A 20,292-nucleotide genomic window follows, 5' to 3' on the forward strand; every position below is an offset into this window, starting at 1 on the left:
CCCAGCGCTAGTAACCGGCGGAGCGATTGGAATGGTATTTTGATCTCGTCCCTAATGGACTCAATCTTTTGAGCAAAAAATTTCATAAACTCGTCAGCTGAGTGGAAGGCGCTATCAGGGGTCGGCTGGCGCAGAGTTAGCTTTGCCACCGTATCAAATAGGTATTTAGGATTGTTTTTATTGAGATTAATGACTTGCGGAAAAATAACGAGTTTTTGCTAAAATAAGCGCATCTTTATATTTCAGGAGGCTGTCCTTCCATGCATGATGGAAAACCTCAAGTTTGGTTAAACGCCATCTGCGCTCATACTTTCTACATAATTGTTTAAGCGTACGTGTTTCATCTGTGAACCACGGAGTTGGCCATCTACGGCGAGTTTTCAGACGTAGCGGTGCCACAGAGTCGATGGCTTTTAATAATCCATCCATCCATTTTCTGAACCGCTTAGTCCCCACGGGGGTCGCGGGTGTGCTGGAGCCTATCCCAGCTGTCATCGGGCAGTAGGCGGGGGACACCCTGAACCGGTTGCCAGCCAATTGCAGGGCACACAGAGACAAACAACCATTCGCACTCGCACTCACACCTAGGGATAATTTGGAGTGATCAATCAGCCTACCAAGCATGTTTTTGGGATGTGGGAGGAAACCGGAGTGCCCGGAGAAAACCCACGCGGGCTCGGGGAGAACATGCAAACTCGGCACAGGGAAGGCCGGAGGTGGAATCGAACCCGCACCCTCCTAACTGTGAGGCGGACGTGCTACCCAGTGCGCCACCGAGCCGCCCGGCTTTTAATAATGTCGCATTGAATTCATTTGTAAGATTATCAATACAGCCGCTGTATGCGCGAAACATGGCGGTTGCCGGTGACAGTAACTCAGATAGCGCAGTTGCAGTCGTGGAGTTAAAATTACGGCTGCTAAAATTCTGATTGCTCTCTTGTCTTTGACAAGGAACTAAAATTTCAAATTTTATTAAGAAATGATGAGACAGAACAGTAGTGTATGGCAGTACTGCTATATTTGAGGTTGCTAGTCCCCGGGATAATACCAGATCTAAGGTATTTCCATTCTTATGCGTTGCTGCCTGTACGGCTTGCGTAAAACCAAACGTATCGATTAAAGTTTGAAATGCCGAAGTCAGTGGTTCTGACGGTGAATTCATGTGGATGTTGAAATCACCCATGATAACTATATTATCTGCATTTGTCACTAGATCAGCCACAAATTCTGAAAATTCCTCCAGGAAGCTAGAGTAAGCCCCGGGTGGACGGTAAATAACAGCAAGATAGAATGACGGTAAAGCAGTGGATCGCACAATGAAAACTTCAAATGTTTTAAATACGTGAATTGAGCGAGGCCTAAATCTAAGCTGGGCGGCTCGGTGGCGCACTGGGTAGCACGTCCGCCTCACAGCTAGGAGGGTGCGGGTTCGATTCCACCTCCGGCCCTCCCTGTGTGGAGTTTGCATGTTCTCCCCGGGCCCGCGTGGGTTTTCTCCGGGCACTCCGGTTTCCTCCCACATTCCAAAAACATGCTTGGTAGGCCGATTGAAGACTCCAAATTGTCCCTACGTGTGAGTGTGAGTGCGATTGGTTGTCTGTCTCTGTGTGCCCTGCGATTGGCTGGCAACCAGTTCAGGGTGTCCCCCGCCTACTGCCCGATGATGGCTGGGATAGGCTCCAGCACGCCCGCGACCCCCGTGGGGACTAAGCGGTTCAGAAAATGGATGGATGGATAAATCTAAGCTCAGAATTTGAGATGAGGGCGACACCCCTGTTAGAGATTTGCTCACTCCAACTTATTTTGCAAGAACCACACGGGAGACAAGCAAGTTCTTTTAGACACCTGCAGGTGGAGAGTTCACTCGCTCCAGAATGAAGTTTGAAAAGTCTCCTTCCTGCAAGGGCATATTTATTAGGAGGAACAGAGTGGGGGTGAGAGTGGACTGGTTTGGTGAACCCCCGGCCTCTGGTAAGATCAGAGCAGGGGGTGTTTTACAATGTTGTGGGAAACAGAACAACTTTGATTGCTTCCTCTGCAGCTGGTCACTCAAGCAGAGGAAGCAACCACTTTACTACGTTGTGAGAGCAAGACAAGATTGGTTAATCATTATAGTCTACATTCCAACATAATCCTATGATAAAGATAACCTGGAAAACCCTAACATCTCCCTCCTGTTTTATCATATGAATATGTCACCCCAAACAACAAAGACAAGTAAGAAAAAAAACATATATATATGTATAATGAAGAAAGAAGAACAGCAAAAATAAAAACAACAAACAATGATAGCAACACCTTCCAGTGAAGATGAGGCATTACCTCAACACCCCAGATCAAACTTATTGTGTAAGCGAAAAACCTGCTGGCCAGATGTTATTAGCAGGAAAATTCTTACACGGCCCCTTTGCCTCAGGCGACCAGAATGCTATCAATAAAAAAATAAAAAGAAAAACACAGAAACATTACATCGTTGTATCCATCACTTGCGAAGCATTTTCGATGGTCAAATCATCAAGTTTCTGTAAAACATGCTCAACAGAACAGCATCTACGCAATCCACGCTTCATTATCGTCATCACATCCGTCATCTCTAAGAAGTTGTATATGAACCTGGGCTACAGTAGAGGACACAAACTTCGACACAGCAGACTTCAAACATGGGATAACGCAGGTCGTAAACAAGCACAACACCACCAGCACAACAAGCACAGGAGACAGCAATTTCAACAGCAGTTGCCACCAGTTGCCAGAGAATAGCCATGAAAAGAAATCAAACTGATGTGGGACCTTGTCTCTAGACATGGCCTGCTGTAAGTTCTTCAGCGAATTCATGGCGTCGTTGATGTGGGTGTCATTTTCTCCTGGTATGTATGTGCAACAGGAAGTCCCAATGATGTGGCATATACCACCTTGTGCTGCCGTCAACAAGTCCAGAACCATCCTGTTTTGCAAGACCATCAGTCTAATAGCCTGAATCTCTCTATTTTGTCCATCGTTGACTTGCAGTGAGAGATTCACAAAGGATTGAAAACGATAGTTCAGTGTCTCGATGAAGAGCGATGGTTTCCCAACCCCAATCTGAGGGAAGAGCGCAAGGACAACTTTGTCTCCGACGGACCATACTTTATGGTCCTCTGGAACGTTCGCACCCCAGACAGGGTCATGAGGGTCAAAGGTTGCAACTGCTCTGCGTCGACGTCCAGAAGAGTTGTGTGCTCCTGTCAGCTGATGATGTCGTATCCTGTAGGTGTGGTCTGTCACCCACACTGGTGCACACACTCCTGTCCAGTTGGCGGGCAGCATCGGATAAACCTTGTGACCACAAAGCCACCAGCCATTCTGTATGAAGTATGTTCCGTTCGATGGTGCAGCCATGTTGGTTGGAGAGCCCTCACCACCTGAAATGGCTCTCTTATCTTGACACTCATCGGTGATGTCCAGAGCTCCCATCCAGTTTCCTCCTGGAGAGCAGTCGTCGTTAATGCAGACGTGGGTCTTGTTACCTTGGATGTAACATGTGTAATTCACTCCAGCTGGTCTCTCTGTGTAGGCCACTTGTGGTATTGTTCGTCCTTTAACAGTCACATTGAGATTTGTCCAGAATAGCTGATCACAGGCACCGTCAGCAAGTCCAGGGCGGTAAGGGTCGGCATCTTTGACTGTGACGGCACAGTGCTGATATCCAACTCCTCCCATGGATGCCATACATTTTGCTTCAGTGACATTCATTGCTCTGGCCTCCAAGCGACTTGCGTGGAGGAAGGGGGGAGTTTCGAACAAACATAGCACGCCTCCTGTGTGTGAGCTCTCACAGTGAACCTGACATACCGGTACCAAGTGTTGGTTTCGTATGGGTTTCTGGGGTCCCATGACCAGTCCTCAAAGTTCTCATCATGTGACCATCGTTTACCACGGGCAACATTGCCATTTGGTCTGTTCAGATGAGTCAATAGACCATAGCACGCTCCAACCACAACGCAGCAGAGGATCCATCTGGCATATGGAGCCCCGTTGCTACTAGGATGGCAGAGACACCGGGACATCCCCTTGCCTCTCCGAATTAGGGGTCCAGCACTCTCTGCAACTTGCAGTGGCTGAGGTGAATCCAGCTGGGCCGTTGAGAAATTTTTACCGCCGTGGGAGCAGCAAGCAAAACTTGGAACGGTCCCTCCCACCGCGGGCTGGCCCAGTTCTTTCTTTTGATGACCTTGATGTTGTCCACCTGTGAGGGGGAGAGATCAGGCGGCAGTAAATTTGCATTTGACACATCTTTCAGTTTGAGCGTCCTGATTAGATAATCTGCCAAGGTCTGTTCTTCATCTGCTTTTTGCAAATCTGCAGGGAACACTGGTAGTCTATATGGTCTCCCATGTATGATTTCAAAAGGTGTTAGTCCTTCTGAAGTGGGAGTAATTCTCATATAGAGCTTCACTAAGTCGAGGCACTCTGGCCAAGGTCTGCTTGTTGTTTCCATGCATTTTTTTAACCTGCTTTTGATGGTAAAATTTGCCCGTTCAACCAGGCCTGTGCTCGAAGGATGCCAAGCACAGTGGTTTTTTAACGTTATTCCAAGGTGTACAGCCATGTTCTGCACAACTTGGTTCACAAAGTGTGCACCATTGTCACTGTAAATGGTTTGGGGGATGCCATGAGTTGGTATGATGGTTTTGCAGATAGCTTTTGCCACTGTTAAGGCATCTGCGCGTTTAGATGGAACTACTTCCACCCATTTGGAAAATGCATCAATCATCACTAGGCAGTATTTGTAAGGTCCACTTTGTGTGAGTTCAATAAAATCCATATGCATGATTTGAAATGGATAAGAGGGTTTTGGAAATGAGCCTCTCTTAGGTCTCATGTTTCATTGTGGATTATGTTTCACACAAACAGGACATGCTTTACAAATATTTTTTAAGTAAGCATCTAAACCAAAGGTAGTGAATTGTTGATCTATGATGGTCTTCATCCCTCCTGTCGACACATGGCAAAGCCCATGTGTCGCAAGCGCTGCTGCCTTAAAAAGTGATTTTGGTAAAACAGGTTTGTCATTGATGCGGTGGATATTGTCTGTATCCACTATTGCAACTTTTGTCGTCCACATTCGTTTCTCCACCATTGGAGCATTGCCCTGCATATCTGTCAGTATAGTCTTATCTATGAGTTGTGTGTCCTCTGAACCCATTAAAAAAAAATTCATGGCCATGTCTCCCTGCAGCTGCTTCTTTTGCAATTTTGTCTGCTAATCTGTTTCCATTTGAGACTTCATCTCTGCCAGTGGTGTGAGCAGCACATTTACACACAGCTAGTTTAGCAGGTAAAATAATGGCCTGCAACAAGTCTTTTAACAAGGAGGCATGGGTAACCGGCTTACCGGTTGATGTTGTCATCCCCCTGCGCTCCCATTGTTTCGCAAAATAGAACAGAGTAGAAAACGCATACTGACTGTCTGTGTATACAGTGACTTCCTTATCTTCCGCTAATTGACAAGCTCTTGTTAGAGCAATCAGCTCAGCAGCCTGTGCTGACCTGGTGTATGGAAGCTTCTCTGCTTCAACAATCTGGTTTGGCAATTTCACAATTGCATAACCACTTTGATTGTTTCCTTTAGGATCCTTTGAACATGATCCATCCACAAACCACTTTTCCCCCTTGTCAAGTGGCGTGTCACTTAAATCTTCTCTGGGCAGCTGTAGATGTTCTGTAACATCCAAACAGTTATGTGGTGTTCCATCCCCTGGCAGCGGGATCAACGTTGCTGGGTTAAGGATTGTGCACCTCTTTATCACAATGTGTGGTTGTGACAGAAGTATAGCAGTGTAGGACAGATGTCAGGCTGGTGACAAAAAGTTCATTTTGCTTTGCAGCAGCAACGCATCTACAGCATGTGGAACTAGCAGCTCCATTTTGTGAAAGAGCACCACATCTGCAGATTGTCTCACTGCAAGCGCCGCCGCGCATACTGCTTGGACACAGTCTGGCAAAGACAGAGCCACTGGATCCAGTTTTTTTTAATAAAATGCAATTGGTCTTAGTTTGCTGCCATGACTCTGCAGTAACACTGAGGTCATAAAACCATTCCTGCAGTCTGCTGTTTGCACAAAGGTTTTATTGTAGTCTGGCAAGATAAGAGTTGTGGTCTCTATCAGAGCCTGTTTCAGCACTACAAAAGCATCATCCGCTACTGGTGTCCACATGATTTTTTCTGTCATTGTCATGGGAACTCCATGCACAATATCCAGCAGCGGTTGTGTTTTTTTCCGCATAATGTGGGATCCATGCTCTGCAGTACTTGCAGAGCCCCAAAAATGACATCATTTGTTTCTTTGTTTCAGGTTTCGGTGCATCTGAAATACCGTATTTTCCGGACTATAAGTCGCTCCGGAGTATAAGTCGCACCAGCCATAAAATGCCCCAAAAAGTGAAAAAAAACATATATAAGTCGCTCCAGAGTATAAGTCGCATTTAGGGGGCAATTTATTCGACAAAATCCCACACCAAAAACAGTCCTGAACGAGCAACAACAGGCTAAACGATAGCAACAATAGGCTAAACGATAGGTATGCTAACGTGAGAAACACAAACAAAGAGCTGAGAACGGGCCTGACGTAACATATAGAGTGATTAAGGACAACTATTACATGAATAACATGTTTATAAGACCATCGGTGTCACTCCAATTCATTAAATAGCAACAACAGGCTAAACGATAGGTATGCTAACGTGACAAACTCAAACAAAGAGCTGAGAACGGGCCTGACGTAACATATAGAGTGATTAAGGACAACTATTACATGAATAACATGTTTATAAAACCATCGGTGTCACTCCAATTCATTAAATAGCAACAACAGGCTAAACGATAGGTATGCTAACGTGACAAACACAAACAAAGAGCTGAGAACGGGCCTGACGTAACATATAGAGTGATTAAGGACAACTATTACATGAATAACATGTTTATAAAAACCATCGGTGTCACTCCAATTCATTAAATCCATCGGTCGTTCTTTGTCAACAATGGGTGCGCACGGCTGAGGGCGCTTGCACTTCAAAATATTCCACAGGCTCATATAATGATAGATAAACTATATTTCAAATAACTATAATACAAGCCAATAATATTATCAAACCATCCGTGCACTTTAATTCCATTAAATCCATCGATCAAATTCCTCGTCCTTTGTCAACATCGCCGCGCGTGCGCCCTGACGTCAGCCTCGTCTTTATTCCACAGATCTACTATATAACTATATTGTAGCGTTAACAAAGTACAAGGATAGACGTGGGTTTGGTAAACGGCTCTTTATTAAACAAAACAAACTTCCAAGCGTGTGGCGGCGTGGACTTCCAGACAGACCGGGCGTGCGTAATGGCCATGTCCGAGCCCCGCGCACCGTTCGCGGACAGCTACTCGGCCGAGCGCCGGCCCCCGACTCAGTAGAGTAGGACCGGGCGTGCGTAAAAGCCTTAATAATTTTTCAAACCTTCTATGTCACTCTGAATCCTTAATTCCTTCAAACTCTTCGTCCTCCGTGTCACTTAGAAATGATCACCGCTAATGATGCCGGTAGTCCTTATGTGGGCACGTTTGTATGTAAACAACCGCCGTGCCGCGCTACTGACGTCACTTGAAATAGTAATCCATTGGTACATCACGGTTCTCTAAACTTTCTTTCTGCTGCTCGATTACTGTTTTCAGCTGCATATTTTACAACTTGAAGTTTGTAACCTTCTTTTTGGTGCCATTTTTTTTAAGCCCACCCAGTTGATGAGTCACGGCCAACGGTGAAATTTAGAGCGCCCTCATCCAGTTTCGTCTGAAAATATAATTTTTTTGGGTTGTTTTATCAAAGTCAAAGTCTGCTTTATCGTCGATTATTTTTTTATATATTAACACACACAAAGAGATTGAAATTACGTTTCCACTATCCCTCGGTGAGATAGTACACATATACATACAAGCAACACAAAAAAAAACAAGAAGGCACAAACAATGAATAAATAAGAATGTTGAATAAATGATAAATAAACAAATAATAATAAATAATAATAATAAATATAAGAGGAGCAAAAATGGAGCAAGTGTACATACAGCAGACAGTGGACTTGGATATGGTGCTTTAAAGTGTTAATTGCTTTATTTGATGTTTTCTCTATTTTTTATGTTTTGAATATGTTCAAGATAAAGATATAAAAGCATGTGAAGTGATCAACTATACTAAAAATAACATGGGAAGTGGTCAACTATACTTGTAAGTGATGTCTTAATGATCAAGTAAAAATTTGTGAAAAAAAAACATATATAAGTCGCTCCTGAGTATAAGTCGCCCCCCCACCCAAACTATGAAAAAAAAAACGCGACTTATAGTCCGGAAATTACGGTAATCTGCTTTCTGGTTCTTTTTATCTGTCTTCCAGAAGCCAACAAAGTGTGACCTAAATAGTTCACTTCCTGTCTAACCCATTGTAACTTATTTTTGCTCACTTTATTCCCTGTTTTGCAGAGATAGTGTAACAATGCTAAGGAGTCTGCCTTGCAAGCAGCTTCAGTTTCAGAGGCTACCAGGAGATCATCTACATAAACTAGAAGTTGGCTTTTGTTTGACATCTGAAAATCAGCCAAACAGGCCATAATAGCTTGAATAAAAATAGTTGGACTATCAGCAAATCCTTGTGGCAATCTGGTGTATGTATAGCTTTGTCCTTTAAAGGTAAAAGCGAACCAAAACTGTGAGTCTGGGTGAATTGGCACTGAGAAAAATGCATTGCTGAGATCAATTACTGTGAAAAACTTCTGATTAGGCTTCAAAGTGTTCAGAAGTGTGTGTGGGTCAGCCAGATTGGGTGCTCTTGTTTGCACTGCATCATTCACTGCTCGTAAATCTTGTATCATTCGCCAATTAATTTTGTCGGCCTTTTGGACTGGAAAAATGGGAGTGTTGCAAGGAGAATCCGAGCACTCCCTAATGATTCCTCCTGTCAAAAGATCATTTATAACAGGGGCAATCCCATTTATTGCCTCCTGTTTTAAAGGATATTGCTTAACCCTTGGACGCCACTCTGATCTTGGTTTGATCTGTACTGGGGAAATGGATTGTAAAAGTCCTACATCAGATGGGCCCTTGGTCCACAGTTTTTCAGGAAGCCCAGCCAATTCCCCCTCCTCCTTTTCATTCAAACAAATGTCAACTAGTCAGGGAAGCGCACAAGCGCCTGCTCTGCCTACAGCTACTTCACACACTGTTTGCTTCCACACGTCACAACTGGTACTGTAGCTCCACCCATCACCTTTGTCCTCATAATCAGTCACAGATCCAGCAAGTTTAATTCGGGAACCCACATTTGCCCACGTTATACTGTGAGGTTTAAACAATGAGATGTGGGGTACAGCCGACAATTTGTATCTGTCTTTCTGAGGAGCGGGCAGCAGCTGCAAATGACCTGCGATCAGTGTACAGAGCAGTGATTGTTAAAGTTACTTCTGTGTCGCTGAGAAAACTTCCAATATAGTCATCTTGTGGATCAGTGAGAATATTCATGGTGACATGTAATTCAGTACAAGTCATTTCTGATTCAGGTTGGGACAATTGTTTTCGAGCTTCACTCAGCAATTTGCTTGGGAGTTTAGGATTTCGTTCAGGAGGGATGGCATAGGAGCAGCAAATCTGTTCACCTGCTTGTGCAGCATATAAGTCCACATCTCTCACTCTACATGCTCGCATGCCATCCTTTACTGGAATTATTGCAATTCCCAACCGAGTCATCAGATCTCGTCCCAACAGGTTTATGGGACATTTTGGGGATAGGACAATCGAAACTGAAGCCATGCTTCCAGTTTCCTTATCTCTCACTTCAACTGGATTAGAGATACTTTCCTTGTGTACCTGCCCATCAGCAGATTTCACCCAAATAGTATTTTGGGAGGCCTTTAGATTTGGGACTTTAGTTTTTATCGCGGTTTTACAAGCCCCGGTATCACACAAAAACTCGACATCACTGCCTCCAATGTTTAGAGTAACATATGTTTTTTCTTTTAATGCACTCAGAATGTCCCATGCTGTATGGACATCTACTATTTCTTCCTCTATAGGAGCACCAGAGGTCAAAGGGGGGGAATCTAGTCATGCTGAGAATTTGGCCCTTCCTGCACCCTTTGATTGATATTGCTTTGCAGAATGACACACTCTTGCAAAGTGTCCTCGTTTCCCACAGTTCCAACAGTTGTCAGAATCTCGTGGGGGTTTTGAATTATATGGCGGCCTGCAACCTTGTTGGCCTCTACCTCTTCCTCTGCCTTGCTGGGACCCTTGGAAGAAGACTGTTTTATCTTCATCTAGTTCATCATCATCATTATCTAGATGAAATACATCAGAACTTTTGCCTTTTTTGATCACTTTTTCAGCATGTCTGGCCCATTGCATAGTTGTTGTCACACTTGCAACATCCCCTTCCACCAAATGTTTCCTCACCCAGTTGCCTATTTCAGGGCGGAAATTAGTGAGGAGCGCATTTTTAAGCTGTTGTTGATAAGCACTCTCAGCTGTATCATTGAACGGGCTGCCACTATGCACCCTGAATTCTTTTTCAAATCTCAAACGAAAATCATCAGTATCTTCGCCAGGCTTCTGTTTTATTCCTGCCAAATGACCATAATTCGCTCGTCTTTGAAATATAGTTCGCACTCTTTGCACAAGACCATTCCATTGTGCTGCATACTCCCCTCCCAATTGATTTCCCTCGACGGGATAGGGAAAAGGCCCTTGATTATTTCTACCTGTATAATTTCCTCTAACCTTTGCCCAGTCTTTTCCCAAGGAGGACATTGCAGCTTCTCCTGCCTCATGTCCATTCAGTCTATAGGAATGTATAATTCCAGCCATGTCCTCTGCCCATATAGCTGGGTCTTCAGCAACAGGGGTAACCCCTTCAACTGCTTTTCTTGCCTCTTCCAAAGTCCACGGCCGGAAAACATATGTATGTGGGAGTTGGCCTTCCCCTACATTAGGGTTTGGCACCTGTATCATTGGGCATACATCAACCTTGTCTAAATTTCGAGAAAATCTAGCAGCAGTGGTCAAACTTCTTGTTTGTACAGGACTTCTAATAGTGTGACCCTGACTTCTTTTGCTGTTATATGGGGGGGGGGGGGTGCTGCAGGTTTGTTAAGCTTGGATACAAGTTTTGTGTACGAGCGGAAGGCCCCTCTTGCTCCTCTACTTGAGCCTCGGCTGGAGCCGTGGCCGCGGCAGTGCGCCTGCGCACTGTGGCCTCATTGTCTTCCGGCCTGACAGACATAGTCTCAGCCTCATCACCTTTCATCTTTCTATCTTTTGTCTTTTGGATTTGTTCTCTTCTCTCTTGTGAAGCTTTCAACCACATTTTAGCACAATCCAATTCTCTCTCTTTTCTTTTTCAGTCCATTTTTCTTTTTATCCACACTCTCTTCTAAAACATCAACTACTATCTTCCACACTTCAACTCTCAACTTCCCTTCTACTCCATACTTTTTCTTCCACTTCGGCATATATTGCATACAATTAAGAAATCTACTCGCCATGTACTTCTCATCCCCGTCAAGAGGTAGAGATTTACCGTTTTTATTCCCCATATAAATTCTAGTAGTTTTACATTATACAATTTCTTTTTCTCAAAAATATTATTATTATTATTATTATTATTATTACTTATTTATTTCTTTGAGGATCCTCAATGCAGGTTTAAATTGACCTTTCAACAAATTACTAGCCTGTATTATTGCCGTGGATCAATGCTAGAACTGCTATTTAGTCAATTTATCCTACCAGTCACACTCCCAACCACACAAACTCATGCGCTTTTTATTTTTCTCATGGCTCGGACAAACCAAAGCCGTATCTCATAGCTCGGACAAACCAAAGCCGTATCTCATAGCTCGGACAAACCAAAGCCGAATCTCATAGCTCGGACAAACCAAAGCCGTATCTCATAGCTCGGACAAACCAAAGCCGAATCTCATAGCTCGGACAAACCAAAGCCGTATCTCACGTGCACCTGTTTTTTGTTTTTTTTTTATACGCGTTTCAAAACAACACAATCACACAACTTCAGGCCTTTAACTTACTTGTCCCCTGGTTCGTTGCACTGCCGGGTCCCGTCAATCCACCTCTGTCAGACGAAGGCAGACCTAAGATGCTGGCCCAGTGAAGAATTTCCTTCCCAGGTCTTTCTTTACCAGGTCCGGCTAATGGACGCTGGCCCGTCGACGGTGTACAGCGCGTCGTCCTCCGTCAGCCAGATGATGGGTATGAGAGATCCTGGGTTTCGGCACCAAAATGTTAGAGATTTGCTCACTCCAACTTATTTTGCAAGTACCACACGGGAGACAAGCAAGTTCTTTTAGACACCTGCAGGTGGAGAGTTCACTCGCTCCAGAATGAAGTCTGAAAAGTCTCCTTCCTGCAAGGGCATATTTATTAGGAAGAACAGAGTGGGGGTGAGAGTGGACTGGTTTGGTGAACCCTCGGCCTCTGGTAAGATCAGAGCAGGGGGTGTTTTACGATGTTGTGGGAAACAGAACAACTTTGATTGCTTCCTCTGCAGCTGGTCACTCAAGCAGAGGAAGCAACCACTTTACTACGTTGTGAGAGCAAGACAAGATTGGTTAATCATTATAGTCTACATTCCAACATAATCCTATGATAAAGATAACCTGGAAAACCCTAACAACCCCCACCCTTTTTTCGAGGACGTGCCACATGCGAGCTCAAAAAATTTGGAGGCGAGGCCTCGTTAAGTGGCAGCAGTTCATTAGGTTTTAACCAGGTCTCGCAAAGACCAAAAACGTTTAGATTATGTTCCGTGATAAGGTCATTAACGAGAACTGCTTTCGTATGAAGCGATCTAATATTCATAAAACCGAGTTTAAGTGTAATCGGTCGATCAGGGTGCGTATCTATCGAAGGATTTTTAAACGGGATGCGAGTAAAATTGTGTTCTCTAGGCCTAACATCACCTCTCAAAGGTTTATTAGCGTGGTGGGATGAAACGACCGTGGGAATTTGATGATGAATATTTGTTACACATGTGAAGTTATCTAAAACAGGCACCGTTTCATCAGTAAGACCGGTCGGGACGGAGTGATTGGATTTGTCTACTACACCAGTAGAAAGTGTGTTTATGTGTACTGCAGCACTATTTAAACTGTCGCGCTCTAGTCTACACGAGGAGCTATGTGTATGCTGAAAGTCCAGCCTAGCGCTAGTTAACTTTAACTTAACAGACTCCAAACCCATCCTCACAGGTGGTCTAATCACCTGTGCCCTGGCCTGCTCTAAAGTGACCTGTCATGAGTGTCTCAAACAGTAATCTATATTCCTAGAAAGAGTGAAGACGCCTTCACGGTTAGGGTGAAGGCCGTCCTTCCTCAGCAGGTCGGGGCGGCCCCAGAAGGAGGACCAGTTATCTATAAAATGCAGTCCCTGCTTTTTACAGAACCCAGCCATCCATCGATTAAGGGAGACTAATCTACTAAACCTCTCATCAGTGCCTCTCCCAGGCAGGGGGCCAGAGACAAATACTCGATGCCGACTCATCTTTCTGGCAAGATCACAAGTCGTCTGATTGTCTCATCCTAACATCATTGGAGCCGACGTGTATCACTATGTCCGAGTAGCTAGTGTTGGTGGAACTACGCTGTTGACTAGGCCTATTGCGAGTCAGCTCCCTAAGATTAGCTTCTATGTCGGGTGCTCTGCCCCCAGGAATACACATTACCGTGGCTGGATTTTTAAGCGTAATGTTTCGGGTAATGGAGTCGCCTATGACCAAAGTGCGAGGGCCAGTAGACCGAGATGACTTTGGACGGCTATGCGTCTTACCTGGTTCATCGCGATTAGCAAGCCGCTTGGGGCTAATGCTAAGCCGGGCTTAGTCCCTCTAGCAGAGACAACCTCTCTAAGAGAAGGGTGCAGTTGGTGCACGAAGACGTACAAACCTCTTGGTCCGCTGCCATACTTTGTGTCCGAAGAGCGACGATCGATCTAGTGGCGTGAGTGCGCCGGCCGCCGGAGTTCAGGGTCAGCTGCACCCTATTGCACCTTTGCCCTCACTGAACAACACCATGCCACACTGAACAACACCATGCCGCACTGAACACCACCATGCCGCACTGAACAACACCATGCCGCACTGAACAACACCATGCCGCACTGAACAACACCATCCCGCACTGAACAACACCATGCTGCACTGAACAACACCATGCCGCACTGAACAACACCATGCCGCACTGAACAACACCATGCCGCACTGAACAACACGATGCCGCACAGAACAATACGACACCGCACAGAACAGCACAATACCGCACAGAACAACACAATACCGCACAAACAGTTTTAGATAATATTACGTCGCAGTCATGTGACGCCCACATGACGTCAATAGGCGGAACTCACGGCAAAATTCTAATCCGTGGGCGTGGCTTGCAACAGGAAGTAGGAAAGCGGCAATGCTGGCAAACAAGACACAGCGGTTAGTAACACGACGACTAACAAGACAAATATTTTTGTTTTCAGCTTGCAACTTGACCGTCTAGAGCGTACAAGGTAATTAGAACTCATTGTTTTGAAAAATACGTTTTTTTGTAGCCCTGAAAAGCGAGGGAGTGTGGCGTTTGGGAGGAACGTCGAACTCGGCATCTGCTTCCAGCCAGACGCCAAATTTCGACGATTATTTCGACTGGTCAACGGTTGTAAATTATTGTGTTGATTAAAAACTTTATTTAACTCTACTCTTAACTTTGCCGTTTCAGATATGCGGGTATTACATCGCAGGCATGTGCCGCGGAAATGACGTCAATAGGCTGAACTCTCGCCAAAATTCAAATCTGTGGGCGCAATGGCCTTGAGCGAGACAACGGATACAAACACAACGATTATCAACAGAAATATCTTTATCTTCTGCTTGCAAGTGGACCGTCTAGAGCAGGTATGGGCAAACTACGGCCCGCGGGCCACATCCGGCCCACGGGACCGTTTAATCCGGCCCGCCAACCCTAAATAAATTGTATTATTAAACTTTTTTTTTTTCGGTCATTTTGCCTGCAATGACTGCGTTTTCCCAGTAGATGGGGAACCACTCGCCTGCGCATTTACTACCGGAAGCAAGGTCAGAAAGCTCGGTGCACACTCACAAGTGCGTGTACGTACTCAGTAGTACGGAAATGGCACACTCGCGCTCTATTTGTATCAGTGCCGAATTTAGAGCGTGGGCTGTGACGACAGCATTCTTGTAATTTGCGTGCCGAGCTTTCGGATACAGTTTTACGCTAAAGCCACCCACAAGCCTTCCCCTGGAATCCTTCCATTAAAATGAGTCGCCCAAGGAAAAGCAAGGTGGACACTGAGTGCCGAGTGTTTAAAAAGAGTGGCCAATTTGGCTCGACGTACGCGACGTGACGTTCAGCCACATGAACATCAACATCAACCCGTCACAGATATAGGTAAACGGACCAACACCTCGGATCTCTCCTAAGAATTGCCACAACAAATTTTACTCCAGACTATGACACACTAGCAAAAAAAGGGAGACCAACAACACTGTTCTCACTGAAAATGAAGGGGAGGCTTTCAAGTTTGTTGTAAAAAAATGCATTTTGAATATGATCTGTACAAATAGCAGGGATTGAAACTAGCGACCATTCTCATTCTCAAACAATGCAGGATGCTCAAGGACATTGATGCACCACCTGTTTGTGACTAATCTTAACCTGTAAAGTTCTTAAGGCTTACGTTAAGGAAGTGTTTCCTGTTTCCTCACCTCTGTTACCAGGTGTTTGTGAGTTAAAACTCTGCTCTGATTTTCAGATACCCCTCACCGTGTTGCCGTTTTGATTACTTTATTTGGATGTATGCTTTCACCGATTCTTCAATATGATATATTTGGTCAGAATGTTTGCCGTTTGATGTGATCTCATAAAATAAACATCTTTCATTAATCTGACCTGCAGGCACTGAAGTGATGGAGACTGTTATTCATAATAACAGTGTCGTATTTTATGAGAATCACTGATAGCAGTTTTTTAGGGATTTTTTCTTTTAAAGCTGTTAATAAATGCATTTGTTTTCCAAAAACTTTTTTTGAATATCCATGCTTTACTACCTACTAAAGGCCAAAACCTTTTATGCAATGACTTTTACAGGTCGTTTATATTATTTCACACAAACACTACATCCATCTGCTCCTGGTTCGGCCCCCCGGTCAAAATTTAGAACCCAATTCGGACCGCAAGTCAAAAAGTTTGCCCACCCCTGGTCTCGAGCGTACACGGTAAGTACAACTCATTGTGTTTAAAAAGATTTACGTTTGTGTAGTTTGCGTTGCGTTGTATCTGTGAATGTTGGTTGAGGCTAAATGTTAATGTTTAATTTCATTCCTTTAGGTTCCACGGTGTTTGTTGGCTGTGTTTTCCACTGCAAGAAGAGGCTCGTATCATTGACCAGCAGGAGCTACAATGGTGAGTACCCCTTTCGTCCTCCATTTATGTTAAACACTTCCTATTTCATGTCTAACAGTACTGGATTCAACAAATAACCATAAATAAATACAGTGTGGGCACTCAAGTTAACATATGTGATTATACTGCCTAATATGTTTATCACAAATATGTCACTAATCACTAATATGTTTATTTGTTTATCACAACACCTTTGGACCTCCAGCAATCGATTATTTCCCTTCATCTACATAGAGACAGAACGATGGTGTCTTAAACATCTCATTCATTTCACCAAATAACTTCACGCAGGTGGATAACGGCCGTGTCGGTCACGCTATGTTGCGTGATGCAGATTTGAAGAACCAAATGCATTTATTCAATGAATAAGTCAAGCTAGATCTATGTTTATGGTGTTGTAAGTTACGGTACCGATTGAAGTTGAGTCCGAAGCCAGTGGAAAACAGAGCTGCGTTTGTGCTCTCCAGGTACAAATGTTGTGATCTCTGACTGACGACCGGGCGAGACTCGAGTAAGAGATGTCCAAACGAGCTCCGGCAGGGCGGGCCAAGAACGGACGCCCTTCAAGCCGCCAATGACGAGCTGAGAGCCAAACTGATGGACATCCAGTTAGAACTTCAGCAGGAGAAGAACAAGGTGAAAACCTCAACAGACAGACACTGCCTGCCTCCCTGCCTGCCTCCCTGCCTGCCTGCCTCCCTCCCTCCCAGTTTTCCCGATGTAGATTTGACATGCGTGTGCCATGACTGTGTCAGCCTACATCAACAAATGCACCGAGGACGTCAGCACCACTAAGAATATCATCACCCGGGGCAACCAACGACCCTGGATGACTGAGGAGGTACGTCAAACGCTACGAGCGCGGAACTCTGCCTTCAAGTCTGGCGACAAGGAGACACTGAGGACAGCGAGAGCCAACTTGAACCGTGCCATCAGGGTAGCGAAGCGAGACCACAGTCGAAAAATGCAGGATAGTTTCCACGACGCCAACAACACCAGGAGTATGTGGCAAGGCATACGGGCGATTACAGACTACAATTCACCCTCCCCCCCGGTGGGTGAAGTTGATGCTGACTTCCTAAATGGTCTAAATAACTTCTTTGGGAGGTTCGAAGCACTAAACGGCACTCCAGCAGTTAAAACTGTCCCCCATCAGGAAGAGGAGGTACTCTGCCTTGACTCCGCCGATGTGTTGAAGACCCTGAGGAGAGTCAACCCCCGTAAGGCCCCTGGCCCCGACAACATTCCTGGGCGTGTGTTCAGGGAATGTGCAAGTCAGCTGGCTGGGGTCATCACAGACATTTTTAACACCTCGCTGGGCCAAGCCACAGTGCCAGCGTGCTTTAAGACTGCCTCCATCATTCCGGTGCCGAAGAAACCTCAAATCACCTCATTTAATGATTACCGACCTGTTGCACTGACTCCGGTCATGATGAAGTGCTTCGAAAGGCTGCTTAAAGGTCACATCGTTTCCAGACTCCCCCCATTATTTGACCCGTTCCAGTTTGCCGACCGGCAAAACCGCTCCACTCAGGACGCCATCTCCTCCGTTCTTCACCTGAGCCTGGCTCACCTGGAGGAAAAGAACACCCATGTGCGGATGCTGTTCCTGGACTTCAGCTCAGCGTTTAACACCATCATCCCACAGCGTCTGGTAGGAAAATTGGAACACCTGGGCTTCAACACCCCCCTTCGCAACTGGGCTGCTAGACTTCCTCACCAACAGACCTCAGTCAGTCCGGGTCGGACAGAACACCTCTAATGTCATCACCCTCAGCACAGGCTCCCCTCAGGGCTGCGTCCTGAGCCCCCTGATGTTCACCCTGATGACACACGACTGCGTCCCCAGGTTCACCACCAATCACATCGGGAAGCTCGCAGATGACACAACGGTGGTGGGGCTCATCAGAGACAACAACGACCTTGATTACAGAGAGGAGGTGGAGCAGCTGGTGGGCTGGTGCAGAGACAACAGCCTGATCCTGAATGTGGAGAAGACGAAGGAGATCATCGTCGACTTCAGGAAAAACCGGCCTCACCACGCTCCACTGATCATCAACAGCTCAGCTGTGGAAGTGGTCAGCAGCACCAAATTCCTGGGGGTCCACATCACAGAAGACCTCACCTGGACTGTGAACACTACGGCACTGGTCAAGAGGGCACAGAAGCGTTTGTACTTCCTGCGGAGGATGAGGAGAGCCCACCTGCCCCCACCCATCATGAGGACGTTCTACAGGAGCACCATATAGAGCATTCTGACAAGCTGTCTCTCTGTGTGGTGTGGAGGCTGCACCGCCTCCGATTGGAAGAACGTGAGGAGAGTGGTGAGGACAGCAGAGAGGATCATAGGGGCTCCTCTTCCCTCCATTCAGGACATTTCATCTCAGCGCTGCATGTCCCGTGCCCGTAACATCATCAATGACCCATCACACCCTTTATGGTTCAAGATGGCGGCGCGTGCACACGCAGCGGCCACTCTCTGTCCCGTTCGGTGTTTTGTGAGTGTTTACTGAGTGTTTGTCTGGCAGTTTTGTGTGTATTCGTCTCGTGTGATACGTCGTGCTACTAGTGCGGCGGGCATGTTCTGCTCAACATCGGCGGAAGTGGGTTTTATGGCGTTCTGGACTTTGGTGTGGAGAGATTTGCTGCTGGTGTTAGCGCTCGGACTGCTTCGTCATGGAGCGACGCCGGACTGGCCTGCTCTTCCTCCCCCGGTTGGACTACGTCCTGAGCTCGGACTGCTCCGTCCTGGAGCATTGTTGGGATGCGTCGGCAGCGGGTCTGCGAGGCAGCGGAAGAGGGGCCAGCGCGGAGACGTCGGGCCAGGCTTGCGGCCAACCCAGCTCGCCCATCCGTGCCTTCCACTCTCCTGGCGTACGTTCGTTCGCGGGACGACAAGATGGGTTGCGTTCGCCTGATAGGATCCACGAACCGGACAGTGCGTGCCTGCTGTGTGCTCGTGTTCACAGTGGCCTGGTTGACTGTCATCTTACCGTGCATCGGGAGCGGCTAGCGTGCTATCACGCTTATTGTTCATTGATGTTGACTTCTTATGTTATTTTTCCTGTGTTGTTTACTTGTATGTGCGTTGTGAACTCTGTCTTGTCACCCTGGGATAGTGAGAAACGTAATTTCGATCTCTTTGTGTGTCTTGACATGCGGAGGAATTGACAATAAAGGAGACTTTGACTTTGACACCCCCACCATGGACTGTTCTCCCTGCTGCCCTCTGGGAAGAGGTTTCGCAGCATCCGCTGCAGGTCCACCAGGTTCTGCAACAGCTTTTTCCCTGCTGTCATCCGACTGTTGACCACTAGAACTGTTGAGCTCTAAACTGAACTCTGCATCACACATTCACAGAACTGTACTTTATGACACTACGGACCTCTATCTTGCACTATCTCGCACTACCAACTTTACTGAACTTGTATAAACCCTTTAAATAGAAGTTTAATACATGGTTTAGCATTCCTCTGCACACTCTTGAATACTGTTTTGCCTACTTGCACTATTGCATAATTATCACTGCTGCACTTTATACTTATTTTTAATATATATATATATATATATATATATATATATATATATATATATATATATATATATATATATATATATATAATGTATATGTATATATATATTTTCATAGGATATGTTACTTCTATTCAACTGCAATATCACTACTTTGTTGTAAGCCGTATGCAACGAAATTTCGTTTTGTATGCACCATGTGCAGACAAGATGACAATAAAGTTTGTCTAAGTCTAAGTCATGTCAGTTCAGCTGTCTGGAGA

General features: G+C 45.6%; 1 protein-coding gene and 1 long non-coding RNA gene across 3 annotated transcripts in view; one reads left to right on the forward strand and one right to left on the reverse strand.

Annotated features, from left to right (window-relative positions):
- The window catches only part of tmem176 (transmembrane protein 176), a 276,282-nt gene extending 256,244 nt beyond the window's left edge, over positions 1-20,038 (forward strand). Inside the window, exons 4-6 of the mRNA XM_068650703.1 lie at positions 14,559-14,588; positions 14,795-16,498; positions 16,966-20,038. Coding sequence (XP_068506804.1) covers positions 17,241-18,260 — 1,020 coding nt within the window. The 5' untranslated portion in view covers positions 14,559-14,588; positions 14,795-16,498; positions 16,966-17,240 and the 3' untranslated portion in view covers positions 18,261-20,038. The remainder of the gene's footprint in view (positions 1-14,558; positions 14,589-14,794; positions 16,499-16,965) is intronic.
- LOC125969400 (uncharacterized) lies at positions 1,833-14,798 on the reverse strand. 2 transcript variants are annotated; one of them, XR_011086848.1, is made up of 4 exons: positions 13,976-14,530; positions 12,387-12,438; positions 12,104-12,296; positions 1,833-4,225 (listed from the first exon to the last, which is right to left on the reverse strand). It is a non-coding gene; the product is annotated as an uncharacterized lncRNA (long non-coding RNA). The 2 variants fall into 2 exon arrangements; XR_011086847.1 differs by having other exon boundaries at positions 1,833-12,296; positions 13,976-14,798.
- Positions 20,039-20,292: the final 254 nt, after the last annotated feature.

This window comes from Syngnathus scovelli, chromosome 5 (assembly GCF_024217435.2).
Source record: "Syngnathus scovelli strain Florida chromosome 5, RoL_Ssco_1.2, whole genome shotgun sequence".
In the NCBI taxonomy this organism is placed as follows: Eukaryota; Metazoa; Chordata; class Actinopteri; order Syngnathiformes; family Syngnathidae; genus Syngnathus; species Syngnathus scovelli.